General features: G+C 59.7%; 2 protein-coding genes across 3 annotated transcripts in view; one reads left to right on the top strand and one right to left on the bottom strand.

Annotated features, from left to right (window-relative positions):
* Positions 1–13,494, bottom strand: part of SLC25A51 (solute carrier family 25 member 51) — a 292,109-nt gene that overhangs the window by 200,629 nt on the left and 77,986 nt on the right. The window lies entirely within an intron of this gene.
* The window catches only part of PAX5 (paired box 5), a 114,680-nt gene continuing 106,627 nt past the window's right edge, over positions 5,442–13,494 (top strand). The window contains exons 1-2 of one of the 2 annotated variants that reach the window (XM_052701470.1): positions 5,442–5,678; positions 10,611–10,776. In XM_052701470.1, coding sequence (XP_052557430.1) covers positions 5,633–5,678; positions 10,611–10,776 — 212 coding nt within the window. In that variant the 5' untranslated portion in view covers positions 5,442–5,632. Of the gene's footprint in view, positions 5,679–7,102; positions 7,273–10,610; positions 10,777–13,494 lie in introns of those variants that run through there. The other variant, XM_052701471.1, reaches the window with a different exon arrangement.

The raw sequence follows: 13,494 nt of genomic DNA, 5'->3' as shown, positions 1-13,494 counted from the left end.
GCAGCACTGGGAAGCGCTGCCCGGACTGCACGGAGGGGAATGGAGGCACCCGCACAGGAACGGCGTCGTTGCCGATCTCCGCTTTTGGGGGCGAGTAACACTGTGCCCACCAGGAAGCAAGGAGTAAAAAGAACCCTCTGTGCCCGGCGGCGGAGCTGCTGGAAGCCCCGAGGTCAGCTTCTATCAGAGCGCGTCCTGCCAGGCGCGGCACAGACGCAGGGACAGACGCAGGGACAGACGCAGGGACAGACACGTGTGCGCAGCGGACGCGGAGCGGTGTTGGGGGCGGTGCTGTGCGGAGCGCTCCGGCCCTCCGCACGGTGCTGCTCCGTGCGGGGATGGCCGCTCCGGGCACTGCGTCGGAGGGGCCCATTCCCGGCGCCGGGAGCTCCGCGTTCCCAGCCCTCAGTGCCGTCGGAATGCGCCCGGCCGCGCTCGAAAGCCGTCCGGCTTCCCTTCCTAAACAAGTGGCTCTTCACGGCGATTAGGGCTCTCTGTCGAGCAAATGGGCCGAGAGCTATCGCACGGCTCTTCTTTAATTTCCTTCTTATTGATTTCAGAATTTAACTAAGAAAAAATAAAAAAGGATTCAATTACAGTGCCACCTTTTTGTATTTCACACCTAATGATCCTCACGCAGCGGTGTAATTGGGGGTGAGCGGCGTCGGGAGTTAATGACAGATCCCGCGCTGCCCTCAGAGCCTCCTTTGGCCACAATTCACCGCGCGGCGACAACGAGAAGAGCATCACCTGCTCCGAGAGCCCCGCGCCCGAATTAGAGCAATGCAAATAAAGAAAGAGACAGTGCGCCAAAAATACCCCCAGAAGGGGAAAAAACAATCTCTTGTGGTAACTGCTCTCAGCGGGACGCAGGGCTGAAGCTGCCCCACACCAACGGCCGCGAACGGCTGTATGCGTCCCGCACGGAGCTCTGCGGGGGCACGGCGGGCCCCCGGCACGGCGCAGCGAGTGGCTCCGGCACTCCAAGGTGACCACCTGCGGGTGGTGTCACTGTGCAGGGCACGGCCCTGCTTCACGTCGAGCTCATAGCAATGGGAACGCGGAGCGGCTCAACGAGGGGACGGGAGCTGCCCGTGGGATCTAGGGAGGCATCTGGGGGTGTATCTTTGAGCAGGAATAGGAAACTGGGGAGCATCGGCCTCTCTGGCCAAAGCGCCTCTGCTCCACCACGCTGACTGCAAACACCCAAGCTGTTTTTTGTGGCACTGAACAAGTGTGGCCGCCTGATGCCTCGGGCACATCCTGCTAGGGCAGGTCGCTCTCCTGCCCCCGGCCCAGCAGCAGCACCCATCAGAGGAGCCTGATGTTCCAGGCACCGAGCCAGCCAGAGCCCTCCGAACAGAGCTGACGGCTGTTGTACCAGGACTGCTGGGCACGGAGGAACTTCTGGTTACAACAGAAGAGCCTGAAAATGTACGAGTGTATTCATCCACTCTGGCCTCTGCCCCTCTTAGAAACCCGCCGTGAGGGAGCGGCCGTGCCGCGCAGGGCTGTGCGAAGTGGGTGAAAACACACCCTGAGGAGGTCTGAAGTTGGCTGCTGGAGCAGTGGGAGCCGCGGCTCTCGTGTAGGACAGCAGAGGTGTTGGGGAGAACCTGCCGGAGGCACATGCTGTGTTTTACCTCTGAATGTCCTATGGGAAATGTTCCGAGCTCTTTGTCTGGTTGGGTGTGAAATATATTGAGATGAAGAATTTTTGGCAGCTGAGGTTCAGCCTTGCATCTGTGTATGTACATGGCAGCACGCTGATGGAGACCTGCGACTACTGACGCATCACCCAGGCAGCGAGGGATGCTTGTTGGGATCCTGCACTGGGAGCTGCCTGATGCCTATCCTGTCCGGGTGTCTGACGTGTGTTATGTGTTACGTGGTTGAGGCTGAAGCCCAGCAGCCTTTTGTCAGTCTGCAGAAGAGAATAGGTTCCTTATTATGAAACATCAAGCAGGGAGGACCCGGGTCCTCTGGGCAGCGCCTAGGTGCATCTCCCTTGGGCCCCACAGACCCCTGGGTTTCCTGACCTCCCTTCCTCTGTGTGCGTTTCCAAGCACATTCACATTGACAGGGGGCTGACATCAGCCGTACTACCCTTGTTGCTGGCAGCTAATGGAAGCAGACTGCTCAGTGGCACATCTTCCTGCCCTTCAATCTGTATCTTCTGGTGATCTGGAAAGTGGAGGCATCAATCTGACATTTTTGTGATGCTCTGATAAGAGCTAACACAGACCCTGCAGCACCGATGGACTGGGACAGAGGTTTCTGCTCTGGCACAGGCATCCCTCTGGGAATGCTGACCCTGGCTGCTGCATGCTGCGGGCTGAAGGCAGTGCAAGATGTGGTGCAGGCAGCAGAGGTATCATGGAGGTGCAACACACGCAGTCATCGTGCCATGAGCTTTCTGCTCCCCACTGCCAGGCAGCAGAGCTGCTGCAGCAGGGCGCGTAGACACGAGCACCACTCGGAGTGAGCATAACAGCTCTGGGTGAGGGCAGAACAGAAGCAGTAATGCACACTGACCAAAAAGGAGAAGTCGCGGCATTTCCTGCCCTTCTCTCATACTCTTAAGAACAAAACCTGCCGTGTTGCCAGCTGCAGCCTCGCTGCGGGATCTAACTGCTGCCCTAACGTCGCATCTCCCACCATCAGCCCCCGGTGGTGGCACCGCTGTCCGACGGGGCCGATGAGCTCCTGCCTGGGGCTTTCCTGCACGGGACAGCACTGCCGTGGGTTGTTCCTCCCCGCCCCATCTCCATCCTGGGCTGCCCGCACTCTGTGCCGTGAGGGTAGCGGCCGTCACGGCACGGAATGCCCGGGACAGCCCGGATCGCACCACCCGCTCTGGCTCCGGTCATGGGCAAACTCGTCCCGGGGGTCCGTTCGATCTCGGCGGCCTGCCGTTCTCCCGCAGTGGTGTTGTAAAGTGAAAAAAAACAGACAAAATAGGGAGCCTGAGGCACTCTCGGGATAGGTGGATATTTGTGCGGCAGCAAAACGCGCCCCGCTTGCTGCCCAGGGGCGGAAGAGCACCGGCGTCCCCCGGTCGGCCGGGATGGGCGCTGCTGTGTGGCCCGGAGGTGACACAACGCAAAAAACACGAGGTGTGCCGCCGAGGCTCAGGGCTCTGCGCGGCCCTCTGCCCCCGCCCGCTCCGCACCGCACTGCGTCGCCTCCTGGGAATGGGCTGCCCGGTCCCGGTGCGGGCAGTGCCGAGGGGAAAGGCTCTGCCGGCGCTCCGCTCCCGGGCGGCCCTGAGCCGGGGCTGTGAGCTGCGAGAGCGCCGCGGGGCAGGGGAATTGCCCTTTCACTTCCGAGGTCTGTGAACCAGACAGAAAAAAAATCCATGACCTCACCACCTGAGGGAAAGCAGCAGCGGCCCTCAAAAGGCCCCAAAACTCAGATTTACGCCGCTCCGCAGCATTTCTCCCCGCTCCGTGCGTGTCGGCCGCTCGCCGCCCGCAGAGCACGGCACGGCCTTGGGGATGCTGCGGGCCGGGGATGCCCTGTTCCTGCAGCCGTGGCTCCGCGGTGCCCTCGTCCCGGTGGCTGTCAGATACAAATCCGGGGTCGTACCGCGGAGCTGCTCGTTGGAAGAACGGCACTGTGGTATTGTTTGGAGTCCCTTCCAGCTCCCTGAGCCGCAGCCCCGTGCACAGCCCTTTCAGGCCCTGCCGACCGCAGACGTTTGCTGCCAGCAGAAGCGGAGCATTTCTTTTCCAGGAGATATCTCCAGCCCCGACCCTACTGCTGCACAGCCGCCGCGGTGCGCGGGGCTGCGGGGCACCGCACTGCCTGTCGCTGAATCCAAGCCCCTCTCCTGCGGACAGAACCGAGCGGGGACTCCCATCGCCCCCACCCCCCACAGCGCAGCACCCGGAGCCGACCCCCGTCCCCCCGTTCGTCTCTCAGCCGGCGGGGCACAGGGCGAGAGCCGGGGCCGCAGAGCCCTGCGTGCTATTTTCAAACGCGCTCGCACCGCGCAGCCCAGGGGCAGCGCAGGCCCAGGGAGCCGACAAAGTCCAGGAGTCCAAGGGCGTGTGCGAGGCAGCGGGCGGGGAGCCTGTAGGGGTCCATCCCAGCACGGCTTGTTGTTCTTGTTTGCTTCCTTTTAAAATTATTATTAATGATCTTCTCTCTCTCTCTCTACTTCTTTTTTTCCTTCCACTTCCCGTGCAGAGCAGCGCTGCTCACACTCAGTGCAGGTGCAGCGGGCTCCATCCCTGTGGTTATTGGTGTGTGAGAGAACCGGGGGGAGAAGCACTGCTGAGAGGGGCGGCTGAGGCCGGGGGACGCCGCGCAGGAGCAGGCTCGGGTCTTTGCATGGACTTCATTCGTTCCATGTTCCCGCGGGAAGGGGCCGGGCCCCGTCGGGCAGCTCAAGGCAGGGGCGCGGTGCAGTCGCTCCATGCGGGGCTGCCCCGGTCTGCCGCTGCTTTCCGTTTCTCTTTATTTCCGGGAAAGGAAAAAAAGTGCTTTTTTTTTGGAGTGGCTCTTATTTCGTTTTTTTTTGTTTCTGTTTTTTTTTGTTTGTTTGTTTGCTCTTTCTTTTTTTTTTTTTTTCTTTTTTTTTTTTTTTTTTCCCCCGGGCAACCACGCTGACAAATAAACGCCGCAGCCCCTGCAGCCCCCGGCCCGGCTCCGGGTATCATCCGCCCTTCGCTTCCTTCTCCCGGCCGTGACACGCAGAGCGGGGAAGGGTAACGGGGCCGCGCAGGGTCCCCCCCCTGCCGCGGGACAAAGCCACGTTCCGCCCCCGCGGAGGGGAGCGAAGAAGGGGAAGTGGGCTGCAGGCGGGGGCGGCCGGGCGCGGCCGGGCTGCGGGTGTCGGCGGGCCCCAGGCGGGTCCGGTCCGCGCGGCGGCGGGGTTGGGGCTCGGCAGGCTCGGGTGCGCCTGGGGACATCCTGTGATGCTGCAGCGCACAGGACATGATCTCACATGGCGAGGGGCTCCGCGGCTTCTTAATCATTTCACGGTTCCTTCAGAGGCTTTTTTTCCACCTAAAACGTTTAGTTTCAGCTCAGTGAGCGGCTGCAAAAGCTCTGCGGGGAGCGGAAGGGTTGAATTATTCTGACCTGAGAGAGCCACGGGAAAAAAAAAAAAAAAAGAAAAAAAGAGAGAGAGAGAAAAGAGAGAGAGAGACAGAGAAAAGGAAAAAGGGAAAAGAGAAGAAAAGTCAAAAACAGAAAAGAATAAAAGAGAGAACGAAGAAAAGATAAAAAGAAGAGAAAGGAAAAGAAAAGAAAGGAAAAAGGAAACAAAAAAGAAAAGAAAATAAGAGAAAAGAAAAGAAGAGAAAAGAAAAAAGAAAGGAAGAGGAACTAAAGGAAAAAAAGAAAAGAGGAGAAAAGAGGAGAAAAGAGGAGAAAAGAGGAGAAAAGAGGAGAAAAGAGGAGAAAAGGAAAGAAAAGGAAAGAAAAGGAAAGAAAAGGAAGAAAAGAAAAAAAAGAAAAGAAAAGAAAAGAAAAGAAAAGAAAAGAAAAGAAAAGAAAAGAAAAGAAAAGAAAAGAAAAGAAAAGAAAAGAAAAGAAAAGAAAAGAAAAGAAAAACGAGAGAAGGCATCAACACACTACGTGCAAACTTTTTCTGTCTCCTTCCACCAACTCCTCCAGGATCGCAATGGATTTGGAGAAGATCTACGCGGCCACGCGGCCCGGTCGCACAGGTACGGAGCGGAGCGGCGGAGGGAGCGGGGGACGCGGCGGTCGAGGGAGCGCAGAGAGGCCTCGGCCGTCTCGGAGCCGCCGCCAGCACGGTGAGCGGTGCCGTGGGGGCTGCGGCGGGGCGGCGGAGCGGTGCCGTGCGGGAGCCTCGCGGACTGCGATGAGCAATGCGATTCCGCACCGATCGATGGGGCCTTTATTGGTTAAATCGCCCGAATAATCGCTCCGTCGATACCGCACTGCACTGCCGCGCCCGGAGCGCCGTCGGGGGGGGAGGGAGGAGGGGGCGGCGGGGGGCGGTGGAGGGGCGGCGAGGACGGCGCACCGGGCCGCGAGGCTGCGGGAGGGGCGCGGTGCGGGGTGTTTCCCCGGCCCCCGGCCCGCACTGCCCGCCGCCCGCCGCTAGCCCGGCGCACGTTCGCTCCGTTCTAACGCTGCCACGCCGCAGCGGGCAGCCCTCCCACGGGGGGTCCCGGCCCCGGTCCCGACGGGGCGGGCTGACTGCTCTCCCTGAGCCGGCGGCGGGCAGAGCCAGGGGTCCGCGGGCAGGGAGCGGGGCTACGGCCGGGGCTGGGCGCGCCCTCGGGGCCCGGAGGGCGGAGGACCGGGGCGACCCCGGAGGGGGCGGGGCGGGGCGGGGGCGGGGCTTTACCCGGCTCCGCCCGGCTCGGCACCGCCCACGCCCCCACGTCCCCATTGGCCCACGGTCAGCCAATGGGAGCCGGCGCGGTGCGGCGGCCAATGCTGGAGCCGCAGAGCGAAGCGCGGCGATTGGCCTCGGATTGTGAGTGACGTGCGGCGCCCCGCCCCGCCTCTCGTTTTGCCGCTGTCCGGCGGCGCGGTGCTGAAGAGCCTCCCGCCGCGCCTCCTCCGCGGGTGCGGGCTGGCGCGTAGCGCGGCCGGGGGGCAGCGCTTGGCCGGAGAGCCGGGCGGGGCCGCGGGGTGGAGTCTGCTCCAGCTCTCGGACTGCCGCCCCCCCTCGCCCTGCCCCGCCGCCCGCCCCCGGCCCGCCCCTTCCCCGCCGCCCCCCCACCCTGCACAACCCCGCGGCGCCGGGGGCGGGCAACGCGGGGCGCGACGCTCGGCTCCGCGGCATCACCGCGACGGCACGGCGAGCGGAGGCGGGCGGTTCGCTCCCCACGCTGCCGGTGCGGCCCCGACGGCGGCCACCGACGGCCCCGCCCCGCCCCGCGCCGCGCGCCCCCCGCCCCGCCCACACAGCCGCCACAAGTTCCCGCAACTCGCGCGGCCCCGGACGCGGGGTGCTCCGCGCTCCGCCCGCAGCTCCCAGCGCCGTCGGGGCGCACCGGGACGGCCGCCCCCAGCCGCCGCCGCCGCCGCCGGGGCCGCGCGGTCCGCGGGTGTGGGGGCGGCGGTCGCGCCCCGCGCCCCGCCCGAAGGCGGCGGAAGGAGCGGGCGGTGCCGCCGTTGGATGCTCGCTCGCCGCGCCGCTCGCTCCTCTCTTCCGCGCCATCAGCCCGCGATCTCCGCTCGCGCTGAGCGCCGCCGCCGCCGCCGCGAGGTGCGCTCCGCGAGGCCGCCGGACCGCCCCGATGGAAATACACTGTAAGCACGACCCGTTTGCAGCAATGCATAGTAAGTAGGCTGCCTGCCCCCTCCTATGGCGCGCCGGGCACCGGGCGCTGCGGGTGCGCTCCGAGCTCCACAGTCCGCGGGGCGCAAACGGAACCGCGCGTTGCGGCCGAGTGGGAATGGCACGGGTACCCGATGCCGCTCCGCGCCCCGTGCGGGGATGGTGCGGAAGTGTTGCTTGGCGGAACCCCGCGCGGACTGGAGCGCCGATAACGGGCGGCGGCGGCGGGCGCTTTGTTCCCGGGTTCGTTTTGATTCTAATTTATTTTTCCTGGGATTTCTGCTACGGCAGAGAAGCCTCTCATGCTCATATACTCACGCACGCTCCAAACTGTATTTTTTAAAAATTTATTTATAATCCTCTTCGATCTGTGACTCGCGGCTATACGTACACAGGATACATGTACATATACTCCCCCAGGGAGAAGCGCTCTCGGCGCTGCCTCCAGACGGAAAAGTTTCCCGAGCGATATTGCCAAACATTCTGATGCGCATTTATTAAACCAAAATAAACGCAGCAGCGCGGAGGGCCGTGCGCGCGTCAGCCCCGAGGAAAGAGCCGCTGCTCTGTGCTTCGCGCCGGAGAGAGCGGCGGAGCAACGGCGGAGCGCGGGGTCGGCGTGGCTGTGCCTTTCTCCGGGTGCGGGGAGAGAGATCCTCGGCGCGGTGCCACCGGAGTGCGCGGTGCCTTCAGTGCTGCGTTACGGCGGGGGACGTTGGGGCAGAACGAATCTCATTTCCCGGTGCGCCACGGCTCTTTCAGTGCCAGAAATTTGTTTTCGACATAAAACGCCGAGAGCGAGGGCTGCGGGTCTGCGCCTCTTCCCTTTCCGCCTCCCGCTCCGTTTGTCCCCTACCGTCCCCTGTCCGTCTGCAGTCCGGGAGGCGCTGAAGCAGCGAGGCGCGGGCGGGACGGCCTCTGCCTTCCCCCAGAACGGCGCTTCCTAGAGCTTTTTTGTGCCTCGGGCGAATCAAACGACACTTTAAAAGGGAGAACTCCAGGGGCACCAACAACGCCCTGTCCGGTGCCGCGGGGTCGTGGAGCTCACCGAGTGTCCTAGCGAAGGGCTCCGCTAGGAGCTACCCCGCACTCAGCCACAGCTGCGGGAACGAGCTTCTGCTGCGGGAATTCGGTTGGAAAAGGAAAGGGAAAAATCTCTTCCCTCGCTCTGATCCCGCAGCCGCTCACGGGAAGATCGCAGCTCTCTTCATCCTCCAGCTTTCGCTTCGCTCCGCGCGGAGGGGCTGAGGGAAGAGGAGCGGGGGGACCGGGAGGGGGCCGGTGAACGCGGCACCCGAGAGTGCCGTGCGGGATCCGCCGCGCGGCCCGTATCCAAGCGGTGGCACCCCGGACGCTGGCGGGGCGTCGGCCGCCGGGGGTGGGGGCCGGGGCCGGCCGGGAGAGCAGCGGCACTGCTGGCCCTATGCAGGAGCCACCCGCAGCCTTTGTTCGTAGCGGCTGCGGGGTGTGCGGCTGCACGGCCAGCCGGCCTCGGGGTTGCGTCCGCGCCTGGAGTGAGACCGAGTCCGTGTCCGAAGAAACCCATCCTTCTCTTCCTTTTCTTCTTTCCTTTCTTTCTTTTCGTTCTTTCTTTCTCTCTGTTTTGTTTCTTTCTTTTTTTTTTTTTTTTCCCTCTCATTTCTTTCTTCCTTTCCTTTATTATTTTTTTCTGTGCCTTATTTCTCTATTTCCTTCCTTCCTTCCTTCCTTCCTTCCTTCCTTCCTTCCTTCCTTCCTTCCTTCCTTCCTTCCTTCCTTCCTTCCTTCCTTCCTTCCTTCCTTCCTTCCTTCCTTCCTTCCTCCCTTCCTCCCTTCCTCCCTTCCTCCCTTCCTCCCTTCCTCCCTTCCTCCCTCCCTTCCTCCCTTCCTCCCTTCCTTCCTTTTTTCTTTCTTTTCTGTTTCTTTCTCCCTCCTACCTCCATCCCTCTGCCATCCTCCCTCACCCGCAGATTTTCATCACTGGCACTGAGCACATTGCCTCTGATTTCTTATATCGAAAGCCGCCGATAGGTGCCGAGCTCGGGGTCCCACTCATTTTCACGTTGAGATGTTGACCCCACGTTTTGCCCTCTCTGAAGCGCTGCGTTTCTCTCCCAGCTTGGTCGGGCAGCAGTTCCCGGTCCTCCCGGAGTTGCTGCAGTTCCCGGGCCGCCGCGGTGCCCCACTCCGCTCTGGACACGGCTGGTGGTACATCCAGGGCTCGGCCTGGCCGCGGGGATGGGACGCTTCCACCGCCGGTACAGGCGGAGCTGCCCTCGCCCCGCAGGTTGCAGCAATCACGCATCTCACGTGGATTAATTATGTGCCTTGACAGCTTTGGAAGGTGTTGGCAAAGTTTAACATCAATATATCAACGGAGAAATGACTTAAAAATTAAAATAAAAGTAGCTTTTTATTCTTTACTTTTTTTTTATTAATTCTTTTTTTTTTTTAATTTTTATTTTTATTGTTTTTTATTTTTTAACTCGGTGGAGGCATTTGACTTGTCAATTTATTCGGGACCGTTCGGGTTCCCTGTGCAAACAGGGAGATTTTCTTTTATTTTTGTTCCAGCATTGTCACCCGCGCTGCCCGCATTGTTTGTTTTCAATTTCCCCACTCCGCAGCCTGAGTAATTCTGATGGTTAGCGCCACGAGGGCTAATTGCATTTTCTCACTTGGCGGACGGAGTGCTGCCTTCACGTTCACGGGTTTTACGCAGCTCCCCCACTTTGTCTGAGCGGCCCGCGTATCCCGGGCACCTCGCTAAGGAGAGCAGTGCCAACCTGCTGCAAGACGAGCGGCGCGCCGGGCTCGGCTCGGCGCTCACGTTTCATTTGTGGGATGGTAACGCTACCTAAGAGCGCCATAAATTGTTACGGCTGAAGCCACTGTTTTTCACTCTCGATTAACTTCAGCAATTTGGAGGAAAAAAAAACCAAACAAACACAACCAACAACCCCCTTCCCCTCCCCCCCAAAACAAACAAACAAACAAAAAACCAACAACAACAACAAAAAAACCCGACGCATTTCATTCCGGAGACCCCGAACAAGCAGCGATCGCAGGGCTGTAGGAGCCCCGGGCCGCGCGGCGCTCGGAGAAGCGATGTCCCCACGGCCGGGCCGGGACTCTCGCTGCGCTTCCGGTGCCGTTTCCCCAGCGGAGGGCTGCGGACCCCCCGCGTTGCGCGGCGTAAAAGGGGGTGCGGGGCTGCGGGGAGCGCGGCCGCTTCCGCGCCGGAGGGAGCGCAGCGTGGCCCGGGCGGCTCTGCCGGCGCCGAGGGCGGCCGCGGGGAAACGCGTCCCGCCTCTGACCGAGCCGCTCTTCTCCTGCCCCTTCCCCTCCCCGTGTGTTGCAGGACACGGAGGTGTGAACCAGCTGGGGGGCGTTTTCGTGAATGGCCGCCCCCTGCCCGACGTCGTCCGGCAGCGGATCGTGGAGCTGGCGCACCAGGGGGTGAGGCCGTGCGACATCTCCAGGCAGCTCCGCGTCAGCCACGGCTGCGTCAGCAAAATACTCGGCAGGTACGCAGCGGGAGGGCGTCCCGGGCCCAAGTGGGTTCGGGACTCGCGATGGCCGCTCCGGGTTTTGCCAGCCCCACGTGGAAAAGAGAAGCGCTTTGTATGCTTTGCCCCTCGCACAGCCTCTAACGGGCAACGCTAACGCAAAGCGCGCTGTGCCACATGGGCCAGCTCTGCCGTGCACAGCATGCATCCCACACCTGTCTGCTCTGAGCACGTGGGAACCCAGCGGTCGTTCCAGCACGGGGGAGCGGAGGTGGAACAGAAGTCACCACGCTGTGTGCTGGAGAAGACTTCCTCTGGGCGGTTCCACCGCTCTGCATGGCCGGGACGTGACACCTGCCTGCTCACACACAGCTCTCTCAGAAATCCACCCCACTGCTCAGTTTGTGCCCTCTCCTACTCCTGTGCTGGAACATGAGAGCACGGAGTACCAGGAACTCTATGAACAGCCTTAGATGGTGGGATTTTGGAAATATCTTTCCGTTCAGATCGAGGTTGCTCAGATCAGTGTGGTGACAGCGCATTACTCCCCAAGTCTGTGGTATTTCCTGGTTTTGGTTTAAAAGATGAAACCGATTCTGTTTAAGAATGCCGCAAAACAAGCACCATACAAACATGAACATCATGTGCATAAACATACGCATTATGTGCAAAATTTGGAGTTACCCGTGGATTATATATTTACATGTATTTTTTTCTCGTGATGTATTTTGTTTGATAATTTCAAACTCTTGCTTTCTGAGATATTTACTAAACTTTAACAGTTAGCTTTGTTGCGTAACATTTTACTGTTTGTATGTGTGCCCTCCCGCTGTTTCCCACTTTTTGACCAATTTCCCCCACTGACCATTAAATAGATGCAGAGGCTGTCAAAGCACTTTTTGGTAGCATGGGATCCGGCTCAGATTAGCAGCGTTTGTGATCTCTCAGTCACTTAAGTGCTCAGAAGCAAACGTGATCGGTGTAGTCATGGGCCCCTGGCTTCATAGATGTCAGCATTCTTGTCCCCACAACGTGCTGTTATCTGCAGCCAGCTTATAGCTGCCGGGTGCTATCTGCATGCCCTGCATGGAGTGCTGCTGGAGGAGCAAGCTGCCACACCGTGCTTCCACTCTCAGTCCTGCGCCTCAGCTGCACAGAGGCACTGTGGTGCTGGCTGCATGCCTCCCTCTGGGCTGATGCTGGAGTGGCTGTAGAAACACCACCAGCTTTATCCTTAGAGACGGAGCTTCCCTTGGGCTTCCCATGAGCCCGCCGTGGGCTCTGCCTCTCTGGAGCACTGTGCCTGTGCTCTGGAGGCCTCTGTTCCAGGTGTGCTGGGGAGGCTTTGCTTGGTGCTGTGAGTGTCCAGACAGCTCCATCAGGACTGGCGTACTGAAGAATGGGCGATGTGTTGATGGGCACAGAGTGTGGTGGTTTTAGTGCTGCAGGCTGGAACAAATTTATCACTGGGCACATCTGCAGCATAGAGCAGATAGTGGAGCTCCAAAGCTTTGCCATTAAAGTTGTCAAAACTAAATCGTAATTTCATACCTAATTATTTTCATAACTAATAATTACAGTGGGCAAAATGTCACTGTAATTGGAACTCTGTGCGTGTGTGTGAAAACTGAGGATCCCTGTGAAGCACACTGCCCCTCGGCACGTCGTGATGGGACTCAGCTTGGAGCCCCTGGGCCTTTTGTGAATAGGATGCGGCTGCTGCAGCAAGCCTGGCCCCAGAGTGGAGCTGGGATGGGTGTTCCATGCAGCCCTCCTTTGCCTTCTGCTGCTGCTCTATGGATTGTCTGCGTGGGCAGAAGGCAACAACAGAAGTGTCACCGTGCACGGGGCACCCATGGTGACTGCAGGCTGAGTGTGAGAGCAGGCTCTGGGTGTGAGAGCAACCTGCTCTGAGCATGTGTGCATTGCTGTGAAGCTCGAGGCAGCTGGGGCAGGTTGGCAGGTAGTGGTTTGGGTGCTTGGCACTGTGTTGTCCCTGTCTGGATCACTCCATATTCCTGTCCTACATCATGGCCACCTGGGCTGTCCCCAGCAGCAGGGCTGAACCGTGGGACATCGTGCATGGGAGCAGTAGGGCAGTGTGGCTGGAAAACACCAAGGCATGTTGTCCCATCTGTGGTGATGGCTGGTACTGAGGAAATGGACTGAGGAAACAGCATTCTGTTGCACCATCGTGCGCTGCACAGCTTTTCTCCATGTCCTTTCTTAGCAGAAAGATGCCACCAGAACAGGGGATGAAACCAGGGATGCAAGGGTTAGGGAGGTTTGTTGTCCAAGTGTACCATCTTACGGTCCTCTGGAAACTAAATGGGAGAGCAGCTTAACTGCACCCCTGTTCACTAAAGCATGTTGCTGGGCTGGGTTTAGGAATGCCTCAAGAGTTGATCTGTCTTTGACACTTAAAGCTGCCCATTACTAATATTGCCTGAATGGCTGCTGAGACAGTCTGCATCTGCACCCAGAATGTTTGCAGACATGCACAAACGTTGCAGTGCCAGCCCTGTGCAGGACCTGCACACAGAGCTCTCCCTGAAAGACAGAGCCAGCAGCCTGGCAGAAATCTGATGAGCACTGTTGTATGTTACAGTCAGACAGACTTTGGCTGTGCAGCCTGTTTGTGTTCTGCTGTGCTGGAAATAGTTCAGAATTTATTATTATTATCATCATTATTTTGGATATAATGGTTATGTCAAGTAACTGCAGAGAAAATAGGCT

Source organism: Tympanuchus pallidicinctus, unplaced genomic scaffold (genome assembly GCF_026119805.1).
Source record: "Tympanuchus pallidicinctus isolate F22 unplaced genomic scaffold, pur_lepc_1.0 scaffold4, whole genome shotgun sequence".
Classification (NCBI taxonomy): Eukaryota; Metazoa; Chordata; class Aves; order Galliformes; family Phasianidae; genus Tympanuchus; species Tympanuchus pallidicinctus.
The sequence above is the reverse complement of the archived record's forward strand: the minus strand, read 5'-3'. Positions and strand labels throughout refer to the sequence as shown.